General features: G+C 37.8%; 1 protein-coding gene across 5 annotated transcripts in view; it reads right to left on the bottom strand.

The window, feature by feature from the left end:
• LIN52 (lin-52 DREAM MuvB core complex component) overlaps window positions 1-25,523 on the bottom strand; it is a 113,054-nt gene that overhangs the window by 17,440 nt on the left and 70,091 nt on the right. The window contains exon 7 of one of the 5 annotated variants that reach the window (XM_027552411.1): window positions 6,130-6,331. The exons of the other annotated variants lie outside the window; for them this stretch is intronic. Coding sequence (XP_027408212.1) covers window positions 6,303-6,331 — 29 coding nt within the window. The 3' untranslated portion in view covers window positions 6,130-6,302. Of the gene's footprint in view, window positions 1-6,129; window positions 6,332-25,523 lie in introns of those variants that run through there. 5 annotated transcript variants of the gene reach the window in all.

Genomic DNA, 25,523 nt, shown 5'->3' with positions numbered 1-25,523 from the left:
CTGGTTCCAGATAGGAAAAGGAGTACATCAAGGCTGTATATTGTCACCCTGTTTATTTAACTTATATGCAGAGTACATCATGAGAAATGCTGGACTGGAAGAAACACAAGCTGGAATCAAGATTGCCGGGAGAAATATCAATAACCTCAGATATGCAGATGACACCACCCTTATGGCAGAAAGTGAAGAGGAACTAAAAAGCCTCTTGATGAAGGTGAAAGTGGAGAGTGAAAAAGTGGGCTTAAAGCTCAACATTCAGAAAACGAAGATCATGGCATCTCGTTCCATCACTTCATGGGAAATAGATGGGGAAACAGTGGAAACAGTGGTAGACTTTTATTTTTCTGGGCTCCACAATCACTGCAGATGGTGACTGCAGCCATGATATTAAAAGACGCTTACTCCTTGGAAGAAAAGTTATGACCAACCTGGATAGCATATTGAAAAGCAGAGACATTACTTTGCCAACAAAGGTTCATCTAGTCAAGGCTATGGTTTTTCCTGTGGTCATGTATGGATGTGAAAGTTGGACTGTGAAGAAAGCTGAGCGCTGAAGAATTGATGCCTTTGAACTGTGGTGTTGGAGAAGAGTCTTGAGAGTCCCTTGGACTGCAGGGAGATCCAACCAGTTCATTCTGAAGGAGATCAGCCCTGGGATTTCTTCGGAAGGAATGATGCTGAAGCTGAAACTGCAGTACTTTGGCCACCTCATGCGAAGAGTTGACTCACTGGAAAAGACTCTGATGCTGGGAAGGATGGGGGCAGGAGGAGAAGGGGACGACAGAGGATGAGATGGCTGGATGGCATCACCGACTCGATGGACGTGAGTCTGACTGAACTCCGGGAGTTGGTGATGGACAGGGAGGTCTGGCGTGCTGCGATTCATGGGGTCACAAAGAGTCGGACACGACTGAGCGACTGATCTGATCTGATCTGATATAGTTTAATATATAGATTATATATAATAACTATATAGAGAGTTTATATATAGTTAACATAATAAGCATGTTGTTTAGTCACTCAGTTGTGTCTGACTCTTTTGTGACCCCATGGACTATAGTCCACCAGGCTCCTGTGTCCACGGCTTTTCCCAGGCAAGAATACTGGAGTGGGTTTGCCATTTCCTTCTCCGAGGAACCTTCCCAACCCAGGGATTGAACCCATGCCTCCTGCATTTGAAGGTGAATTCTTTACCACTGATCCACCAGGGAAGCCTTATAGTAAGCATATGCTGAAAGAAAAAACACTCTTTCATTGACAGTACAGGTGATAATTTAAGATCTTAAAAACAACTTATGTGTGATCAACATGGCAAAATATAAGGGGAAATCTGGTTAGACAGTATATAAACATTTACTATAATGTTTAATAATTAAATTTAAAACACATTTTTCATTTATTTTATTTGCACTCAAGCCAATAAAGAAGCGAAAAAGAAAAGAAGCATTTTATAGATGCTAGACCACTGGCAACAAAAATCAAAGGTCAGAGTTCTAAACTTGTTTCCTCAACTAATCAACAAGTTCTTATGACATGCCCATTATTATTTTTTTTAAGATTATTTATTTGTTAACTTTTGGCTACACTGGGTCATCTTTGCTGTGTGCAGGCTTTCTCTGGTTGTAGAGTGCAGGGGCTACCCTTCCTTGCGGTGTGAGGGTTTCTCATGGCAGTGACTTCTCTAGTTTCAGCTCATGAGCTCTAGGGTGTGTGGGCTTCAGTAGTTGTGGCAGCTCTTTTCTAGTAAGTCGGGTCTTCTCCTTATGTGGCCAAAGGATTGGAGCTTCAGTTTCAGCACCCGTCCTTCCAATGAATATTCAGGACTGATTTCCTTTAGGATGGACTGGTTGGAAATCCTTGCAGTCCAAGGGACTCTCAAGAGTCTCCTCCAACACCACAGTTCAAAAGCATAAATTCTTCAGCGCTCGGCTTTCTTTATGGTCCAACTCTCACATCCATTAATGATTACTGGAAAAACCATAGCTTTGATTAGTCGGACCTTTGTCGGCAAAGTAATGTCTCTGCTTTTTAATATTCTGTCTAGGTTTGTCATAGCTTTTCTTCTAAGGAGCAAGCACCTTTTAATTTCATGGGTGTAGTCACCATCTGCAGTGATTTTGGAGCCCAGGAAAATAAAGTCTGTCACTGTTTCCACTGTTTCCCCATCTATTTTTGCCATGAAGTGATGGGACCGGATGCCATTGATCTTAGTTTTCTAAATGTGATTCTGATGCAAGCTCAAAGTTTGAGGACCACTAACTTATCTTACCTGGGCTTCCCAGGTGGCTTAGTGATAAAGAATCTGCCTGTCTAATGCAGGAGATACCAGAGATGCAGGTTCTATCCCTGGGTCTGGAAGATCCCCTGAAGAAATGGCAACCCACTCAAGTATTCTTGCCGGAAAAACCCCATGGACAGAAGAGCCTGGTGAGCTGCAGCCCATGGGATTGCAAAGAATCAGACATGACCTATCTTAGCCAGACTCTGATTTTGTCTCTAGTTCTAATTACTAAAAGAATTATTAATAAAATTTTAATTGGTTAAAATTATGATCATAAAGCATACTTCTTACCATAAAACTAAATGCAGAAAACTGACACTATCTTCTCTATGAGCCACAAAGGGAGAAATTAAAATTCAGCCAAGGATAAGAATTTTTTATCAAAACTCCAGCTCAATCTCTAGTGCCATGCATTATACTTAGTGTTAAGGTTATAATATAATCCTTAAATTTGAGAATCTGGCAGAAGACAGACTGGAAAATAAATAATTATCAAATAATGTCATCTAAGCTATAAAAGGAGTAAACAATACATTTCAAAGACAGACATGGGGACAATCAAATCTGCAGAAGGTTTGAGCTGGATGGATAGGAAAAGCTTCAGAAAAGGAGTGATACTTGAACTGACCCTTTAGGAATACAGTATCTAGGAACGACGCGGCAAACTAAGGACAGCCTTTCTAAATGCTTTCCACTAGGCCACGGGGTAAAAATCAAGTGAATATTATGAAATAAATCTTAGAATAAATTCTAAGTACTTTCTTAATTCCCAGGACCGTTTGGGATTTCTTGTGGCTAGCAAAGTAGTAAAAGAAATGGCCCTGCTTTAAGAAATTAAACAAGTCACAAATCTGATCTACGCAAATCTGGCAGAAACAAACCAATTATAATTATTTACCATATTTGGTTAAGCAAAAGTCGTGACCATCAACAACCAAACCACAATTAAGTCAAATGATTTGTTCCCAAGTGGAGTTTTAAGACTGATGTTTTCACAAGATTTTTGAAAAAATGGAAACATTTACTATGCATTTATTTTAAAAGTTTTATTTGGTAAAGTTTTTTTTGGCTGTACTGTGGATCTTGTGGGACTTTAGTTCTCCAATCAAAATTCGAACCTGGGCCATCACTAATGAGAATGTGAAGTCCTAACCATTGGATCGCCAGGGAATTCCCTTAAAATTTATTAAAAAATTTTTTTTCAGCTTTGCTGAGGTATAATTGACAAATAAAATTGTAAGATATTTTAAGCACAGTACATTGTAAAAGAATTTCCCCCCACCAAATTAACTAACAGATGTTGTTATTTAGTTGCTACGTCATGTTGGATTCTTTGTGACTCCATGGACTGTAGACCGCCAGGCTTCTCTATCCATGGGATTTTCCAGGCAAGAATACTGGAGTGGGTTATCATTTCCTCCTCCTCTCTTAAAGTTTTAAACATTTTTATTTCTTATTCAAAAGACATAATTTATGAAATCCAGGGTGGAGGATACTACCTTAATGAGTTAAAAATTCTGTGCTTCTAAGATCAACCTGAACTAATTCTACCTAAAAACCACATTTTAGATTAGTCTTTTCCTCTCTATTCATGTTGGTTCTAATAAGCTAGCATTCCTTTAACCAAACAAACCTAACACTTATTTTTTTGGACAGTAGAGAAGCATGCTAAAAAGTTTATTTTAAATGAAGACTATTTATTAAGCCCCTAGTAATCTAGTTCTGATTTGACTGAGGAGTATTATTTCTAATAAATCCAGAGTTGAGTCAAAGGCCAGAAGACAATGTGAATAAAACACTTAAATATTTCTAACATTAATCACATTGTTTGAATTACCTTCTTAATGATTGCCCAAGTTCAGCTTGAGTTACTGGGTACATTCACTTCATCTGTATAATCAATGATGTATCTATCTCTGAGGTTAAATGTCAATAAAGAAATGAATCTCTATGTGCCAGAAGCATTCTATTCTTCCAAAGTTTTACTCTATGCAAAAACAAAATAAGAATATATGACCAAGGTTAAAAATAACAACAAAACATGGGACTTCTTTGGTGCTCCAAGAGGTTAGGAGTTTGCTTTCCAATACAGGGGACGCGAGTTTGATCCCTGGTTGGGGGACTAAGATCCCACATGCCATGGTGCAACTAAGTCCATGAGGCGCTACTTCTGAGCCCACACTCTCTAGAGCCCATGCTCCGTAACGAGAGAAACCTACATGCGGCAACTAGCGAAAAAGCTCATGCGCAGCAACAAAGACCTGGAGCAGGCAAAACAAAGAAACAAAAAAAAACAGAGGGTATGACCTATTGCTGTCAGTTAGCCATTACAGTCAGCCAACTGCAAAAAGATTCACAATATGCTATTCTCCATCCTAGCTCAAGATATGAAATATCCAACTCTAGAGCTTCGCAATAGAATCCAATACTGAGAATGATGAAATCAAAAGACTTATGTTTTTGCTTACTCAGTTTCTGAGTGACTCAAGAATACAAAGGAGAGATCAATAAACAGTTAAGTTATCTTTAAGTTTAAGCAAAATGTATTTAGATATTACTGGACTATAAAGAAAGCTGAGTGCTGAAGAATCGAAGCTTTGAACTGTGTTGTTGGAGAAGACTCCTGAGAGTCCCTTGGACTGCAAAGAGATCAAACTAGTCAATCCTAAAGGAAATCAGTCCTGAATATTCATTGGAAGGACTGATGCTAAACCTGAAACTCCAGTACTTTGGCCACCTGACTCGAAGCACTGACTCATTGGAAAAGACCCTGATGCAAGGCAAGACTGAAGGCAGGAGAAGAAGGGGATGACAGAGGATAAGATTGTATCACCATCGTCAGCTGAGGATGACATCACTGACTCGACAGACATGAGTTTGAGCAAGCTCCGGGAGTTGGTGATGGACAGGGAAGCTTGGTGTGCTGCAGTCCATGTGGTCGCAAAGAGTCAGACATGACTGAGTGACTGAACTGAATTGATATACATATTGGGTGATATATATTGTATTTACACCTAGTTAAAATTATATCCACAGAGTCCAATGCAAAACTTACACAAACACATCCCACGTCAAAAGAAAGTTTAAAATGATGGCACAAAAACTTGCACACGAATATTCATAGCTGCATTTTCATAATAGCCAAAAAGTGGACATACCCAAATGTCCACCAACTGATGAGTAATGTGACATATCCATACAATGGAATATTATTTGGCAATAAAAAGGAGTGAAATCCAGAGGCAAAAAGTAGGTTAACAATCACTTAGGGCTGATTGGGGAGTGGAACTGGGGGAACGGGAGTGACGGCTAATGGTTATGTGGCTTCTTTTCAGGGTGATGGAAATATTCCAAAATTAGATTGTCACAGCAGTTGCATACTTCTGTGAATATACTATTAGGTTGGTACAAAAGTAACTGTGGTTTTGGACTATGAATTTTAAATCATTATAACTAGGCTCAAACACATCTTTATTAATCAAAATAGGAACCATTATAATCAACACATTCTTGCCAATGAGAAATAAATTTATTACTGTAGCATAAAAATCCGTGCTTTGAGATTCAATGAACTCTTGGAAAGAATTTTCTGCATTCTGCTGGTTGTGGAAGCATTTTCCCTGCAAAAAGTTTTGAGATGCTTGAAGAAGTACGTTGTAGTCAGCTGCTGAGAGGTCAGGTGAATGTGCTGGATGAGACAAAACTTCATAGCCCAATTTGTTCAACTTTTGAAGTGTTGGTTGTATGATGTTGGGCCCTTTCTGTTGACCAAAGCCGGCTGCAGGCATTGCAGTTTTTGGTGCATCTTGTCGATTTGATGAGCATACTTCTCAGATATAATGGTTTTGCCAGGATTCAGAAAGCTGTAGTGGATCAGATGGGCAGCAGGTCCACCAAACAGTGACCATGACCTTTTTCTGGTGCAGGTTTGGCTTTCGGAAGTGCTTTGGAACTTCTTTTCTGTCTAACCACTGAGCTGGTTGTTGCCTGTTATGGTATAAAATCCACTTTTCGTCTCATGTTACAATCTGATTGAGAAACTGTTCATTGCTGCGTAGAATAAGAGAAGACAACATTTTTTTTTTTTTAAACTTTACAATATTGTATTAGTTTTGCCAAATATCGAAATGAATCCGCCACAGGTATACCTGCGTTCCCGATCCTGAACCCTCCTCCCTCCTCCCTCCCCTACCCTTCCTCTGGGTCGTCCCAGTGCACCAGCCCCAAGCATCCAGTACCGTGCATCGAACCTGGACTGGCAACTCGTTTCATACATGATATTATACATATTTCAATGCTATTCTCCCAAATCTCCCCACCCTCTCCCTCTCCCACAGAGTCCATAAGACTGATCTATACATCGGTGTCTCTTTTGCTGTCTCGTACACAGGGTTATTGTTACCATCTTTCTAAATTCCATATATATGTGTTAGTATACTGTATTGGTGTTTTTCTTTCTGGCTTACTTCACTCTGTATAATAGGTTCCAGTTTTATCCATCTCATTAGAACTGATTCAAATGTATTCTTTTTAATGGCTGAGTAATACTCCATTGTGTATATGTACCACAGCTTTCTTATCCATTCATCTGCTTATGGGCATCTAGGTTGCTTCCATGTCCTGGCTATTATAAACAGTGCTGCGATGAACACTGGGGTACACGTGTCTCTTTCCCTTCTGGTTTCCTCAGTGTGTATGCCCAGCAGTGGGATTGCTGGATCATAAGGCAGTGAAGACAACACTCTTAAGCGATGATTTTAAAAAAATTTCTGGTCAGCTCACGAGGCATTCATCAATCAAGCTTTTTCACCTTTCAAGTTTGCTCCAAATGCCAAATGACTGTAGAATCAATGTTGATTCTTTGGCAACTTCTCCTGTAGGTTTAAGAGGATCAGCTTTGATGATCCTCTCGGATGTGGTCAACTTCTGATGGCCAGCCACTACACTCCTCATCTTCAAGGCTCTCGTCTCCTTCGCAGAATGTCTTGAACAACCACTGTACTGAACGTTCATTAGCAGTTCCTGGGCCAAATGCGCTGTTGATGTTGTGAGTTGTCTTTGTTGCTTTATCACCCAGTTTGAACTTGAATAAGAAAACTGCTTGATGTAGTAGAAAACCTTTTGTATACATATATATATATAAATAGTATATATAATACATATACTTTAGAAAACTTATGAATTTTGGCCCAACTAAAAAAATCTATAACATTTTGATTCCACTTAGTTGACTTAGTAGTATGAACAGAATGCTAGATTTCTAATTAAAAAAAATAGATACGCAACAGGCAGCAAAGGTTTACTGTACAGCACATGGAACTATAGTCAATACTTTATAAGAACCTGTAACGGAAAATAATCTGAAAAGTAATATCTGTGTATGTGCGTAACTGAATCACCTAGGCATGCACCTGAAACACTAAGTCAACTATACTTCAATAAATACATATATTAAGAAAAAAGAAAGAAAACTGCTTGAACTTGGTATTTGTCTAACATCTTTTCCCTAGTCTAAAATAAACAGCAAGTGATAAGTCATTAGCAAAAAAACACAAAGCGAGAAATACGTATTAAAATGATATATAACATAACCACATTTATTTAGGATGTATTTCAATATCAAAGGCCAAATTGCAACAAAGCAAAAATTATAATTACTTTTGTGCCAACTTTATAAAAACTCATTGTACACTTCAAATGGATGAGTTTTACAGTCTGTGTAAAATATCTCAATAATGCTGTTTTCATTAAAATCAGTGGTGTGTAACAGCTGTGCAAAATTTAAATTCAGGAGTATAAAAAACCTCTTGAATTCAAGTGAAACTCATGATAGAGAGACTCCACACAGTGAAGAAACAAGGTAACAGAACCTGGGTTTCTCTACTAAAGGCTCAGGCATTCAGTTTTTACCTCTACCCTGAGGCACAAAGAAAAATAGCCCTTTCCTCCTGACTTTGTTCTTGGTAAAGAACTGACTGAAAATCTAACCAATAATTGTTCCTGATTTTAAAAAATCAAATATACTTCAAGAAAATATATACTTCATTAAATTCAACTGTTTAATTTCAGATTAATATCAGAATTTGTATTTATGATGTACTTTTAAAAGCAAAGACACTGTATATATTTTGAATTAAAATAAGTATGGTACTTGGATTACTTAGACATTATGAATAACTATTTGAAAAATGTTCCTTTTGTTTAATGACTAAATATTCATCCCAGGGAGTCAGAATGCAATTAAATTTAATGTAAGTACATTAGATTAGTGCAAATGCATTAAATGCAGAAATATTTAACAAAGCTATATACTTAAACCTATCAAAATTCATGGACTGAAAGATTAAGATTTCTATGAAAACTTAAGTAATCCTCAGTACACGTAAATAACTGGCTAAATGTAACAAATGAATTAGCAATCCTAACACAGATGATGAACAATGTAGATAATTTCACTTACACAAAAGCATTTAATTGTAGACTTTTCATGTGCTCACTACTGTGCTAGTCTCTGTAGGTAAGAATACGGATTTTTTTAATGTATGGAATCTAGAAAAATGGTACTGATGAACCCATGTGCAGGGCAGGAATGGAGACGCAAATGTGGATAATGGACTTTCCACACAATGGACACTCTGGTGGAAAGAGGGTGGGACGAATTAGAGAGCAGCATCCAAATACACACATTACCATGTGTAACACAGCTAGCTAGTGGGAAGTTGCTGTATAACACAGGGAGCTCGGCCTGCTGCTCTGTGACAACCTAGACGGGTAGAATCAGAGGGTGGTGGTGGGACGAAGGCTCAAGAGGGAGAGGATATGTGTATACTTATGGTTGATTCACATTACTAGCAGAAACCAACACAACATTGTAATTATCCTCCAAATAAAAAGTTTAAAAATAAATTTAAAAAAGAAATCAATAAAAAAAGGCAAGTAACACATTCCCATTTCCTTAGCATAGGAAATTATATACATTATCTTACAATAACCTATATTGGAATATAACCTACAAAAATACTGCATCACTATGCTGTACACCTGAGGCTAACACAATACTATAAATCAACTATACTTCAATAAATAAATAATAGTAAGCAAACAAAAATGTTTAAATTTATTTTGTTTTTTTGGTCATGCCATGTGGCATGTGGGATCTTAGGTCCCTGACCAGGGGCTGAACCTGCGCTCCCTGTGTTGGAAACACAGTCCTAACCACTGGACCACCAGGGAAGTCAACTGGTTCATTCAGTATGTATTTATTGAATACAACTTCATACAGGATTAGTAACGCTCACTCTTATGCAGTCTCATCTTTTGAAGAGATTAAAAAATTCAGAAACTCAGTACACGAGTGATTTGTATAGTATAATTTCTCACAGAGACCGTAAAAGTCTCCATAATTGTCTCACTAGTTACTTCACTGCCCTTCAATCCTGTGTAGCCATTTGAGTAGGATCATTTTCTGATCTGAACACATCCTTACATTGTTAATATATCTGCAAAGCAAAGTTCTTACTTGTTCTAATTAGTGCCATCTTTCCTTGGTACTGACTTGACGCTACACTTCTCACCTCTTGCTCAAAATGAACTGTAACCTGCTCCACACATTACATAGAACCTGCTCAGCCCTAACTGGTTCCACCAGTTAAATTCCACCTAACTGGGCATCACTGTCTTGTTAACATGTTTATTCTACATCGTTCAAAATTTAGAGCACCCAGTGAAGAGTCTGTGCTGAACCACAATGACTAACATTTCTTAATGGTGATTATATGTTGGGTTACTCTTCAAAGCACTTAACTCATTATTATTTAAAATCATCACAATATCCTATAAATGGGTGCCATTTACCATTCCCATTTTACAAACGAGGCACAGAGAGGTTAAATAATTGACCCAAGTTTATACAGCTAATAAGTGGTTGAGACAGGATTAGAACTCCCATATAAACTTTAGAATCATTTAGCTTTCGATTTCTTAACAAGACTTGGTAGGATTTTGATTGGAATTGCACTGAATATACATAGATAAATCTAGAGAGAATTAAAATGATAACAATATTTGGCTTCTGATCCATAAACATGGTGTACACCTCCATTTATTTAGTTCCTTAATTTCTCTCAGCAATGCTTTGTAGGTTTCAGTACACACATCTTACACACACACGGCTAAATTTATTCCTAAGAATTTCATGTCGTATTTATTTTAAAAAATCATTTACCAATTGTTCGTTGCTGGTTTAGAGAAATAAAACTTGATATTTGTAGTTTGATTTTGCGTCCTGAAATCTTGCTTTAATTCACTTATTGTTTCAGCAGCTTTTTGGCAGATTCCGTAGTTTTCTATGTAAACAATCATGTCATCTATGAATAAAGACAGTTTTACTTTTTCCTTTCCAAAATGTATGCCTTTGATTTCTGTCTTTCCTTATTTTACTAGTTACTCCATCATAATGTATTATTTTGTATATTGCCGGAATGGACTTGTCAACATTTTCTTATGGATTTTTGTATCCTGTGATCATGAGGTAGTATCTGTAGTTTGATTTTCTAATCTTTGTCTGATTTTCCTGTTAAGTTGGCCTCATAGTATGAGCTGGGAAATACTTTCTCCCTCTCTATTTAACTCTTCATTAATTGTTTACTATAATTTTGTATCTATATGAGATGTTCACTAAACTTACTGTGGTCATCATTTCATGATGTACATAAAATGTATACCTTAAACTTATTCAGAGCCATATGTCAATTATATCTCAAAAAAACTGGAAGAAAAAAAATTTAATAGAATTTATTAGTGAAGCCATCTGGGCTGAAGTTTTGTTTGTAAAAAGGTTTTAACTACAAATGCATTTTTTTTATTAGATGTAGAGCTATTCAAGTTTTCCATATCTTCTTGAGTCAATTTTGAAAAGTTGCATCTTTCAAGAAATTTGTCTTTTCCAACCAAGTTATCAAACTTATTGGAATAAAGTTATCTTATCCTTCTAGTGTCTGTAGGATATGAAATGATACCCCTCCTTTCATTTCTGATGTTGGTAATTTGTGCCTTCTCTCTTTTACTTGGTCAATCGAGACAGTTATCCACTTTATCTTCTCAAAGAATGGTTTTTTTGAATTCACTGATTCTGCTCTTCTCTTCTGATGTATTGACCCTTTTATCCTTTATGAAATGCTATTCTTGCTCCCTGGTAATATTCCTAGCTCTGAACTCTACTTTGATGTTGGTATAGTCACTCCAGCTTACTTTTTATTAATGTTGCATAGAATATCTTTTTCTATCCTTTTATTTTTAATGTATCCATGTATTTATATTTAAGTTTTATATCCATGTATTTGTATTTAAGTTTATATACAGAATATAGTTGAGCCTTGTTTTTTTATCCAATGATAATCCTTATCTTTTAATTGATGTGTTTAGACCATTTATATATTCCTCCATCTTTATTGAGCTATTTTTGACATGTATGTAAGTTTAAGGTATGCAATGTGATAATTAGACACATGTATATATTGAAAAATGATTACCACAGTAAGACTACGTAACATCTCTATCTCCTCACATAATGGCAATTGTGTGTGTGTATGTGGTGATAACATTTAAGATCTACACTCTTAACTTTCAAGTACATTTGATCATTTATGATTTATATTTATGATTTCATCATCTTGGTGGTAATTCTATTCGTCCCATATGTTATTTGTTCCTTTTTTCCAGTCTCCTTTTGGATCAACAAGGCACTTTTTAGTATTCTATTTATATTTCTATTATTGATTTGTCAGCTATGCTTGGAATGCCCTTAAACATTTCCTGTAGTGTATGTTTCTTGGAGACAAATTATCATGGCTTCTGTTTGTCTAGAAAATATCTTTATCTTGCCTTTATCATAGAAGAGTATTTTAGCAGAATAGAGAATTCTAGGTTGACAAGATTTTTTCTTGCAGTATTTTAAAGATTTCATTCCATTATTACTACTTTGCATATTTTCTGATGAGAAGTCTTTTATTCTTTTTTCCTCTACATGTCTTTTTTTTTTCCTCTGCCTGCTTTTAAGATTTTTCTCTTTATCATTCTTCATTACTCAACAAATTATGATACGTGTTGGTACAGTTTTCTTCATGTTTGTGTTTGAATGACCTTCTTTATATCATATTTGGAAAAATTTTGGACACTTATTTCTTTACATACTTTTTTCTGGATTCCATTCCTTGGGACTCCAATTACATATATGTTAGACTGCTTGATATATAATTTTGTTTCAGCATTTTTCTCTTCATGCTTTATTTTATTTTAGATAGTTTATATCAATTTCTATAGTTTTTACTGCTATTCAAGTTGAGCAGAATTGCTCAACTAATTCATTTATGAGTGAAATTCATTTGATTTTATGTATATCATATGGATTTTAACAACAGGCATAAATCCAGAAGGGGATGACATAGGATGAGAAGGTTGGATGGTATCAGTGACTCAACAGGCGTGAGTCTGAGCAAATTCTGGGAGATGGTGAAGGACAGGGAAACCTGGCATGCTGCAGTCCATGGGGTCACAAAGAGTCAAGATGCGACTAGCGACTGAAAAACAACAATAAATCCAGAATGCTTATTATCTTTCCTGTGGTTTGCAGAAAGATGATTGGGTTTTTAAAAAAGGAAAAGGACTAAAGATTATTCAAACTTAGGAGAGGAAGGAAGAGAAGGGGAGCTTATGGTTCAGTTCAGTTCAGTTGCTCAGTCATGTCTGACTCTTTGCGACCCCATGAATCGCAGCACGCCAGGCCTCCTTGTCCATAACCAACTCCCAGAGTTCACTGAGACTCACGTCCATCGAGTCAGTGATGCCATCCAGCCATCTCATCCTCTGTCGTCCCCTTCTCCTCCTGCCCCCAATCCCTCCCAGCATCAGTCTTTTCCAATGAGTCAACTCTTCGCATGAGGTGGCCAAAGTACTGCAGTTTCAGCTTTAGCATCATTCCTTCCGAAGAAATCCCAGGGCTGATCTCCTTCAGAATGGACTGGTTGGATCTCCCTGCAGTCCAAGGGACTCTCAAGACTCTTCTCCAACACCACAGTTCAAAGGCATCAATTCTTCAGCGCTCAGCTTTCTTCACAGTCCAACTCTCACATCCATACATGACCACAGGAAAAACCATAGCCTTGATTAGACAGACCTTTGTTGGCAAAGTAATGTCTCTGCTTTTCAATACGCTATCTAGGTTGGTCATAACTTGCCTTTCAAGGAGTAAGCATCTTTTAATTTCATGGCTGCAATCACCATCTGCAGTGATTTTGGAGTCCAGAAAAATAAAGTCTACCACTGCTTCCACTGTTTCCCCATCTATTTGCCATGAAGTGATGGGACCAGATGCCATGATCTTAGTTTTCTGAATGTTGAGCTTTAAGCCAACTTTTCACTCTCCACTTTCACCAAGGGGCTTTTTAGTTCCTCTTCACTTTCTGCCATAAGGGTGGTGTCATCTGCATATCTGAGGTCATTGATATTTCTTCTGGCAATCTTGATTCCAGCTTGTGCTTCTTCCAGCCCAGCGTTTCTCATGATGTACTCTGCATATATGTTAAATAAGCAGGGTGACAATATACAGCCTTGATGTACTCCTTTCCCTATTTGGAACCAGTCTGTTGTTCCATGTCCAGTTCTAACTGTTGCTTCCTGACCTGCATACAGGTTTCTCAAGAGGCAGGTCAGGTGGTCTGGTATTCCCATCTCTTTCAGAATTTTCCAGTTTATTGTGATCTACATAGTCAAAGGCTTTGGTGTAGTCAATAAAGCAGAAATAGATGTTTTTTCTGGAACTCTCTTGCTTTTCCGATGATCCAGCGGATGTTGGCAATTTGATCTCTGGTTCCTCTGCCTTTTCTAAAACCAGCTTGAACATCTGGAAGTTCACGGTTCACGTATTGCTGAAGCCTGGCTTGGAGAATTTTGAGCATTACTTTACTAGCGTGTGAGATGAGTGCAATTGTGTGGTAGTTTGAGCATTCTTTGGCATTGCCTTTCTTTGGGATTGGAATGAAAACTGACCTTTTCCAGTCCTGTGGGCACTGTTGAGTTTTCCGAATTTGCTGGCATATTGAGTGCAGCACTTTCACAGCATCATCCTTCAGAATTTGAAATAGCTCAACTGGAATTCCATCACCTCCACTAGCTTTGTTCATAGTGATGCTTCCTAAGGCCCACTTGACTTCACATTCCAGGATGTCTGGCTCTAGGTGAGTGATCATACCATCGTGATTATCTTGGTTGTGAAGATCTTTTTTGTACAGTTCTTCTGTGTATTCTTGCCATCTCTTCATAATATCTTCTGCTTCTGTTAGGTCCATACCATTTCTGTCCTTTATTGAGCCCATCTTTGCATGAAATGTTTCCTTGGTGTCTCTAATTTTCTTGAAGAGATCTCTAGTCTTTCCCATTCTGTTGTTTTCCTCTATTTCTTTGCATTGATCGCTGAGGAAGGCTTTCTTATCTCTTCTTGCTATTCTTTAGAACTCTGCATTCAGATGCTTATATCTTTCCTTTTCTCCTTTGCTTTTCACTTCTCTTCTTTTCACAGCTATTTGTAAGGCCTCCCCAGACAGTCATTTTGCTTTTTTGCATTTCTTTTCCATAGGGATGGTCTTGATCCCTGTCTCCTGTACAATGTCACGAACCTCTGTCCATAGTTCATCAGGCACTCTATCTATCAGATCTAGTCCTTTAAATCTATTTCTCACTTCCACCGTGACCTAAATCAAATCCCTTATGATTATACAGTGGAAGTGAGCTTATGGTATGTACTATTAATTATTCATTTTTATTATCAAGTCTTATGTTATCAAAAAGAAAAACTTCACCACTCTGTAACTTTTCAATCTCTTCTGTATTTAATCAGAAAGAAAATGGAACATTTAAACCCCAAAGTAACTTCTAAAATGTTAAAGAGGATACTTTAGAGTTTATCTCACCAAGAATTACTTTTTTCTTTTGCTTTGAGGTTCGTAATTTGGCAAGAAAAGCACTATAAATTCTGACAGGTAACCAAATAAATTTATATTCACCACAGATAAACACAAAAAAGAAAAGCTCATCAGTAATTATACTTGAAAATCTGTAGAAGATATAAAAATTCTAAAAATGTGAAATGGGCTCATCTTAGTGTAATTTAGATGAAAAATACTTAAATTTTCTGAGGAGTGTTAATTGGCCTCCTAGAGGCCGTATTACCTAGCTTTTCACAAGAGGGCAGCAAGAAGCTTTCTAATGTAATGAAAGTCCTAGTTGAAAGGTACAATGGAATTTCAAACTATTACATAATAGCTACATATATAAATATACACATACAATTTCAAGTTTTATATTTTATAGTTTGGGGAAACCTATAAAAATCTTAAGAACATAGAGTTTTCTGGAGGTTCTGTAAGCTATTCACCTATCTTTGTAAGAACTTACTAAGTTATCAAGGCAAATAACCTATAACATAAAAACTTGATTCTCTCCTACAAAGACTAATTTTGATAATACAGAAGATATTCTAAGAATGTTTATAGTAGATCAAAATAAACAACCATTAAGACAAAGTATGACAAGTGCCATAGACGGGAAAAGATTAAGTATTAATACTACAGGAGTCCAAAGATGGAAACAGCACTAGTAAGGACTAAAAATTCACAGCATTAAGCTTGAATCAGGTGTCAAGTGTGAAGGAGATGTGCACAAGTGGAAAGGAGGGGCCAAGGCATTCCATACGGCAGCCAAGAAATGGACAAAGTCATATGGTGCTTTGGGAAAGAGAAATGAGGTACCATCTTCAGAAATACTCACAAGTGAAGATTCAAAGGAAAGCATACAGCCTAGAAGTACAGCTTCCCAGAAGTCAGAGAAGTGTACAAAAATTAATGAGGCTAGAAAAGGCTGTTGGACAAATCTAAAATCAGATATTTAATTTTAAAGAAACCATACAGGACAGGAGGGACACATGATTTGATAACTGAAAACCTGAGGTTTTTAGTAGATTTTCGAGTTCATCTTGAGATAATCCAGGAGATGCAAATGCTAACCAAGAAATAAAAATCTTAGTTTCTATTATTAGATGCAGATTCCAGATCAAAGGAAACAACACTGCTCAGGGATCAGTCCCCAAATAGAGTGCTGTATTCAATTTTCATTGTTATAAGAAAAATGTTGGTGACCTGGAAGCTACACTAAAAAAATTTTTTTAAAAAAAGGAATTCAGAGTAGTATCTCAAAACTGCCACAACAGGAAGTTAAAGACTGGTTTTATTTATCTTTCCCCTTCAAATCTCCTTTATCTTCTGTACCCCAGTTCTAGGCAATGGGAGCAAATCTACCAAGTCACCCACATTAGAAACCTGGGAAGATCATGCTGGATCCATTTACTCCCATCTTCAACTTGTCACCAAATCTTGCTCAGTCTGTTACCCAAAAGTCTCATTTCAGTCACATTTATTGCCTCACCACTGCTTTAGGTCTTTTCCATTTCATCCCTGCATTATTACTGATAACCTAACTGATCTTCCAATCTCAACTTTACTCTCTTACAAAATCACTCTCCACATGACAGCTAAAGTAACTTCTATAGCCAAATCTAACCGTATTATTCCTGGTTTAAAAAGCAATCTTCAGTTACTCCCAAAAATCTTCAGAATAGTCTTTAATTCCTCTTTCATGTTTACAAGGCCCCTGTCTACCTCTTTATTTCTTTGTTCATCAGATTTTTACTAAGCATTTATTAACATTATATGCTAGGTAATATGGATACAATGATGACTAATTCAGAAAAGGTACTGTCACTCATGGAGCCCGGTCATGAACAATGTCATCTCCTGCTAGTCTCCTAGCACTCCAGGTACACAGGGACACTGGCATTTCCTTAAGTGTACCATTTGAATTTATACCTCTGTGCCTAGGTACATTATTTAAATTACTTAGACCGGCCCACAATTTCTTCTGTATTCCTATATTGCTTTATATCCATCTGGCAAATTTTTAAGCACTCTTCAAGACTCAGATTCAAGTGTCTCTCTTCTATGAAACCACACACAGGCATTGTTGTTTATTCCCTTCTTCATGTCAGCCATGAACCACAAACTTCTTTTACACTGAACTACAATTATTTAATTACATGCATGTCATTCTCTGGGAGATGACTTATTCACAGACGTCTACTTTATTTTTGAGGCCCTACAATGGCTCAAAGGTTAAAGCATCTGTCTGGAATGTGGGAGACCCGGGTTCAATCCCTGGGTCGGGAAGATCCCCTGGAGAAGGAAATGGCAACCCACTCCAGTACTCTTGTCTAGAGAATCCCATGGAGGGAGGAGCCTGGTAGGCTCCAGTCCATGGGGTCGCAAAGTCAGACACAACTAAGCAATTTCACTTCACTCACTTAGAATCTAACAGTGTCCAAAGCATAGAGCATAGGATAAGCTCAATTGATAACTGTGAACAGAATCCTTAATTCTTAACTGTTGAAAAGAATAGAGATCAACTAATTCTAAACAATATCTGGTAATATTCTAGAGCTGGTTGCAGAGCTCTGCCTGAGAGTTTCCCATGATGGGAAACTTGCTACTTCTTAAGAGTCCATTTAATTTCTGGACATTTGGAGAGTACATCCTTTAATACTGTGGCAAAAACAAAGGTAAAAAACCTCTTAACTTCTCCGCATTGTTCCTAACTCTGTCCTCTGGAACAGGACGTGGATAAATGCCCTTGTTTAGTCAATGCAGACTAAATGGGATTTAATGAACCTAATCAAAAGTAAGGAAAAATAGGTGTATTATTTGTTGTTGTTTTTGGAAAGACTATGACAGCTGTTCCTTGAATACTTTAAGAGCAATAAAACTAACCCCGTATCTTTCTTGACACTAAGGTTCTGTTCAAACCCAAGAGGTTTATAGAAATTGTGCAATTCTTTTGTACTTGCAGATATTCAGTAATTCTTCAGATGAAACACACAATAAGGAGAAACAGCATGTGATTCTATAGCCAAACATGGATGATCCATTAAGAAGACAAGTGACAGCTCAACTCTCTCTCCAGGAACATTTGTCACCTACGCCTTTATCCTTCAGGGATTTGAGTTGAATGACATTTGCTGTAGGTTGATAATTAGTTTTTCTTTCTTTCTTTTTCATTTTTTTTTTTTTTTAAAGCATAGGAAGCCAACGTTGGCTTCTTCCCCATGAGAGACACTAGCCTGAGTGGTTTTGGAAATATACGCCTTGATCAGATTTGCACTATGACTCCTGAATACATGAGCCATCCAAGCAACACCTGCTCTCCTGACAGGTCATCAGGGACTGACAGGAAAAGGATCCATCAATTCCATTCTCTCCAGAGAGATCACCCAGACCTAGTGCTAAATGTACAGTTCAATGACATGTTAAAAAGTAAAATTCCACCCACCAAAACCTACCAGTTACCAGAGGTCAATATTTAAAATGAAGACCCTAATAATGGAAATTAGCATAAAATTAATTTTTTTCCCCCAACTGGACTGTAATCCAACTAAACACTCAAAAAAGTACCACTTATATCAAGGGGAGAAAGATGGAAAGGAGTGAAACTCCTAATTAAATTGTGTCACCAATTTATTGCTAAGGGTGTGAGTTTTGGGCTCTATTTCTTATGATGGGGTAGAAATACAATTGCTTCCTACCCTAAAACTGTGAATTACTTATTTTGGATTATAGTCAGTTTGGGCATGCGATTTTATAACACAAAAACTGTAAATATGTAAGCGATCATATTTTCATTCAAAGTAATTAGCTTCCTTTTCATCAGCAAACGGAAGTATAGATCCTTTATATTTGGCCTATTTATATACATTTCCTGTTTTGGTTTCCACTTATTTTCCTATTAAACATTACTTAGCTTTCTCTCTCTAAATGTTACAACATAGTCTCTGTCCTTTCTACTACATATTTCATCTATTTTTAATGATTAAGCTATTAAAAAAAAAACTGAAGTTATACATATACATATCTCAAAACATTAAATAAAGTTCTATAAGGTTTGTTATGAAAAACTGTAGCCCTCAGTGGGAACCATTTTTACGCTATTTAGCCGATTATATACCCTTGTCTTTACATGACTAAATAATATGCTTGTATTACTATTTCTTGATTTTTCAATTTGGGGCACTATCTATAGAACTCTCCCATTATAGAAAGTGATGATTGACTTCCTTGTCCCATCCTTCCACCTTAACTCCTCACAATACAAGCATCTATCTCCTACCTTCTGAGAGTTATATATTGTACTTCATCTAGATCAACATTCACTTTCTACATTATTATGATTATATAAAAGCTACTTAAAGCTAAGCCATAAAATCAACTATGATTACCTTTCCTTTCTTGCATATTTTTTGTTTTCCCTGAGTTTTTTAGGCTGCTTCGTTTTCTATATATTTATCTCAAGTTCAACCACAGACTCACTGCCTATTGTTGCAATCTTAAGATATTGAGATGTATCACGTAATTTATCAATTTCCTCTTCCTGAAGAAGTCTCCAGGATGGTCTGTCCTCTAGGCTTGGTCCACAGCAACCAACCTCGATTCCTCCTCTCTCATCTGTTTTCTGTGTCCTGTGTCACTTTCTTTCTTGGCCTATTCCCTTGTTTGGCTGGTGCATGACTTCCAATAGTGCACAAGAATTTTGGGGAGGTCGATTTTTTGAGATCTTCCATGTGGAAAAATGTCTTTATTTCATCTTTTCATTTGATTTGGTATTCAAAGTTGAAAATAATTTTCCCTCAGAATTTTGAAGATATTGCTCCAATGGTCTCTATGTTAAAGACACTGACTTCTACCCTTTGTATGCAACCTGCTTTTTGTCTTCTCTAGAAGCTTTCAGGATCTTCTCTTTTCCCTCAGAGTTCTGAAATCATGAAATGATGTGCCCTGGATTATTTTCATCTATTTTGGTGGTACCTGTCACAACCTTTCAGACCAGAAATGTATTGTCCTTCAATTTGGGGAAAATTATTTTTGAAGTATTTCATTAGCGATTTCCTTTGTCTTTTTCTCTCTTTCTAGAATTTTTATTATTCAGATTTTGGGCTCTGATAGATTGGTTATCTTTTCTCTTTCATTCATGTATTCCTGCTCTATTTTTTGAAGATCTCCTTAACTTTAACTCTGAAAATTTTTGAGTTTTTAATTTCTATCATATTTTTAAATTTCCACGAGCTCTTTCCTGTTCTCTGTATGGTCCTTTTTATTTATTTATTTTTTCTTTTTTAAATTTAATTTTATTTTTAAACTTTACAATATTGTATAGTTTTGCCAAACATCAAAATGAATCCGCCACAGGTATACCCGTGCTCCCCATCCTGAACCCTCCTCCCTCCTCCCTCCCCATACCCTCCCTCTGGGTCGTCCCAGTGCACCAGCCCCAAGCATCCAATATCGTGCATCGTGTATGGTCCTTTTTAATAGCATCTGTTCTTACTACATTTGCAATACCTTATCTGTCTGAGAATATTAATTAGACAGATTAGCATATGCTATTGTCTCTTAGTTGATTTTTTCCATTTGCTGTCTTAGGTCTTTTTTAAAAATATTAGGGGCTTTTCTCCAATGTTAATAATCTTTCATTGTTTTTTCACATGTAAGAACAAAAAACTAAAAAGCTGCTTGAAAAGTCTGAGTGTAGGAGTTGGGCATGTCAACTGAGCTTCACTGCAGTGTGACCAGGCTTTTTAGTTGTAGAACTTTCGATATCAGTGCTTTTATTCTTCTTGGGCTGGTCAGATTTCCCAGCAGTCTCTTCCAACCTTCAGACTGAAGGGTGAAAGCCTGGCTGTGGAGGGAGGGGGGAACCTCAGCCTACATTGGGCATAGTTCACTACAGAACCTCCATCTTTGGTTGGTTCTAGTTGAGGAACCACTTTGTTTTATCATCTCTAGAAAATAAACCTTTTATCTGCGTGGGGTAGAGTAAAGCAGGTGACGTAGGCATCGGACTCCTTCTTAAACAGACTTTAATTAATCACCCTATTTAAACTATCCCTCTCTCCACCACAATATTCCATCTCCTTGGAATATTGTGAAGTGTAGACTGGCTTCATTTCTGGCTTTTCTCACTTCAGAATTGTTTTTAGGTCTCCTAGGTTCACATGCCTACCAGCTCCCAAAATTTTGCTGTTGTTGACCTCTATTCTCTTTATGGGATTACATCTTTTTTTTTGGAGGGTTTGGGAAGGGAAGGACAACAAATGTGTGCATTAAAACCATCATTACCCTAGAAGCACTCTTTCTAAATTTATTTTCCACTATAGATACTTCCAGTTTTCTCCATGATTCCAACTGTTTTGTCAAGCTCCCCACTCCTACCTTGGTTCTGTCTTTACATTCCTAGTGTTAGTTATAGTCCTTCTAAAGAACAAGGATAGCTTCTGAAAAAGTAGCAATGAAGACAAAATGGGGAAGTATCCATTTGATGGCTATGTTTCTGTTTCCCATTTGTAAATAAGATTCCATCTATTCAACAGGCTTTTGGACACAACTAGTTTATAATATACAAAAGCAACATAAAGTATGGTCCCAGACACCAAGGCTCTTACAATTCAGCTGGGACAACAAGCATCAATAACAACTGGTTGCTAAAAGAAGTCAAGAACAGGAAGGGTCAGTGTGGCTAAAAACAACTGGGAGAGAATTATAACAACTCAAGAAAAATGAAATGATGAGAAGACAGTCATAAAAGAAATTAGGAAAATTCAAAGTGATTAAAAGGATAAAAGTCATCTTTTATTCACATTCATGATTTGTCTTCCAATTACTATCAGATTCTTTTGGGGGGGAAAGTTTGTTAAAACCTATTGATAAATATTTATTAAACCCCTTTGTAAAAGGTAGCCAACAGGACATTTATAGCTAGGTCAATCATTGGCTCACATGGCACTGTTTAGGTGGTAAGCACTACCCAGCCAACTGTAAAAATTACAGGTGTATTCTACTTGGAGAGAAATTAATATCTATGAACTGCGGCGTTGGAAAAGACTCTTGAGAGTCCCTTGGACTGCAAGGAGATCCAACCAGTCCATTCTAAAGGAAATCAGTCCTGGGTGTTCATTGGAAGGACTGATGCTAAAGCTGAAACTCCAATACTTTGGCCACCTCATGCAAAGAGTTGACTCATTGGAAAAGACTAATGCTGGGAGGGATTGGGGGCAGGAGGAGAAGGGGATGACAGAGGATGAGATGGCTGGATGGCATCACCGACTCGATGGACATAAGTTTGAGTGAACTGTGGGAGTTGGTGATGGGCAGGGAGGCCTGGCGTGCTGCAATTCATGGGGTCACAAAGAGTCAGTGCGATTCATGAGGTTGCAAAGAGTTGGACATGACTGAGTGACTGAACTGAACTGAGCCAACACAAAAACTAGTCATGAGGCAAAATGAAATCATTTACTTTGTAAGATTTAACTTTTCACAAAGCTTTCACTCTCCATGCCAGTTATTCACTTACTGCCTCTAGGCTCCTAATTCCCCTTCTTTGCCCTGCTTTGTAGTACCGGTGCTGGACTCTGTAGCAGGCTACATGCTTCCTGTCCGGTGGTTTGACATTCAGCTTGCCAACAGAGGTGAGAGACTGCAAGAAGGGAACTTTTCTTCCTTATTATGCTCAGTCACTCAGTCGTGTGCGACTCTTTGCAGCCCCATGGACTGTAGTCTGCTGGGCTTCTCTGTCCGTGGAATTTTCGAGGCAAGAATACTGGAGCAGATTGCCGCCTCCTATTCCAAGGGATCTTCCCAACCCAGAGATTGAACTTGTGCCTCATGCATTTTGTGCACTGGCAGGCAGATTCTTTACCACTAGCGCCACCGGGGAAGCTGCTTCCTTCTTGTAATGTGTGGTTTTTCTGTGCAGGACAAGCAGGTTGGCATGGAGGCGGGGGGTGTCCCAGAAATATTCATCTTGCCAATGGCTGCCAGTGCCCCCAAGCTAAGATTCTTCACCACCTCCTGGGCAGCTGCTTCTGCATTCACCAGGAGGGTACCCTCTGGCAGTAGGCAGAAGGTCCTTTCTTCAGAGGGCTGAATCTCTGCCTTGAGGACATCTCTCTACGTTCTTCTATGTTCACTATCCTTGCACCTGGGGTGAGAGGGCGATGGAGGTAGAGTAGGAGCTTTCTTGCTCACCTTACAGTCTTCTTTTACCCCTTTAAGTGAACTACCTTTCAACTAGTTAATAATTCTTTATTTAAAAATTTCCCTATTCAAATTACTCCTGACTAGATTCTGGCTGATACAATTACCCCAAAAGACCAAATAAACAGAATGCATATGATGCCAAGTAAAGGCGATTCTCAAATCCTAATGTTAAAAAATGAATTCTAGGAATTACTGTTACAAATCTAGAGACATTCCCCAACATCAATTCTGAGCAAGACAACCATAAATATAAGGTTCCCCAAACCATGAGTATCAAGCACTGAAGAGCAAGAGTAAAGAACAAACTATTGCAGAAAAAGTTTTGGATTTTGCTGTGATAAAATTACAAGATTAGTGGCTGACAAGAACCCAATAGATGAAAGAACCTGATTATAAGAAAGCATTTAATACTGCTTCTCCTGGCATCTTCCTTGCAAAATTAATTAAAACTAGCCAGGATATATGAGTCTCATGAATTGAAAACTGGCCTCAAGACCGCAAGGAGTGATTATAAACTGCTTTAAATCACATTGAGGAAAGTGTCTGGTAGAATGTCTGGAGAGTATTAGATTGGTTATAATCCAGTATTTCCATTAGTGCTTGGGCAAGTAAAGAGTAAGTTAATTAATACTTAGTAGACTAGAGGGATTTGTAAAAACCAGTATGGTCTAAAGTATAAAAGATTTAGAAAAGTGATAAAGATGTACAAAAGGTAAGCTCTTTCTCTTTACTATGAATAATTAATATAAAAAATAAATTTCACCTAGTGATCTCAAGACCTCCATATGCATATGGGCTACATGAAGTTAACAGTGAAGAAACAAAGATTTTTATCTGGGCTAACAACAGCAGCCACCTTGGGGGACCTAATTCCTTTCCATCTGTAGAGGTTATAAACTCAGAGAGAGAAGAGTGTTTGGATCTATAAACAGTCCTTCGCACAGCTATTATCATCCAGCAGTTAAGAATACCAGAACGTCCTTTATATGTGGATTTGTACATTTACAAATACAGAGTGACTTCCCTGGTGGCCCAGTGGTCTCTGTCTTCATCTCCTGTTTTACTCAGCTGTTCACCAAATGTGGCATACCTCGGGCCTTTGCATTTCCTGCTGCTTAGGCCCAGACTACTCCTTACCCATTCCGGGCAGCAATCACCACCCTCACCCCCACCTACTCCCTGCCCGTCCTTAAAGACTACTTAGGATTACTTTCTCTGATCCTGTCTGAAATAAGTAACTTTCCCTACTGCTACTGCTAAGTCACTTCAGTCGTGTCCGACTCTGTGCGACCCCATAGATGGCAGCCCACCAGGCTCCCCCGTCCCTGAGATTCTCCAGGCAAGAACACTGGAGTGGGTTGCTATTTCCTTCTCCAATGCATGAAAGTGAAAAGTGAAAGTGAAGTCGCTCAGTCGTGTCCAACCCTCAGCGACCCCATGGACTGCAGTCTTCCAGGCTCCTCCATCCATGGGATTTTCCAGGCAAGAGTACTGGAGTGGGGTGCCATTGCCTTCTCCGAACTTTCCCTAGTGCTCTCTAATAAACTGTTACCTCAGGACCAGAATGTTCTTCTCTATAACCCTGTGCTCAGCAGAGTACATCTATATAGTAGGTACAAAATAATCATACCGAATGATTAAGGGAAAAAAAAAACAGCCCTTTCAGTTACTATTAACTTAGAAATTCTTAAACATGGGTCAGTACTCTGATACTTGAACTGAGTTTATCTCTGATTATGTACCTCACTTTAGGAAGCTGTCTTAAAACCAGCCAGTGGTTTTTAACTTTTTGGGGGTCACAGACTGGCAGACGTAGCTGTGTCTACTCATAACCATTCCTCCCATTTTTGTTATTAAAACCCTGGTTTTATTCAGGTACAGGGTGATCATGTGCTTAGGGGAGACTGGGTTCCTTCCCAGTCCCCAAGGGTGAACCATTACTGGTCCATCCAAACCAATCGTGCTAGCCTCATTTCTCCTGACAGAAATTCATTTAGGCACAGGAATGTGACTAATGCCATTCAGCAGCATGTGAGGGGAAATATCCTTCAGAGCTT

Source organism: Bos indicus x Bos taurus, chromosome 10, assembly GCF_003369695.1.
Source record: "Bos indicus x Bos taurus breed Angus x Brahman F1 hybrid chromosome 10, Bos_hybrid_MaternalHap_v2.0, whole genome shotgun sequence".
In the NCBI taxonomy this organism is placed as follows: domain Eukaryota; kingdom Metazoa; phylum Chordata; class Mammalia; order Artiodactyla; family Bovidae; genus Bos; species Bos indicus x Bos taurus.
The sequence above is the reverse complement of the archived record's forward strand: the minus strand, read 5'-3'. Positions and strand labels throughout refer to the sequence as shown.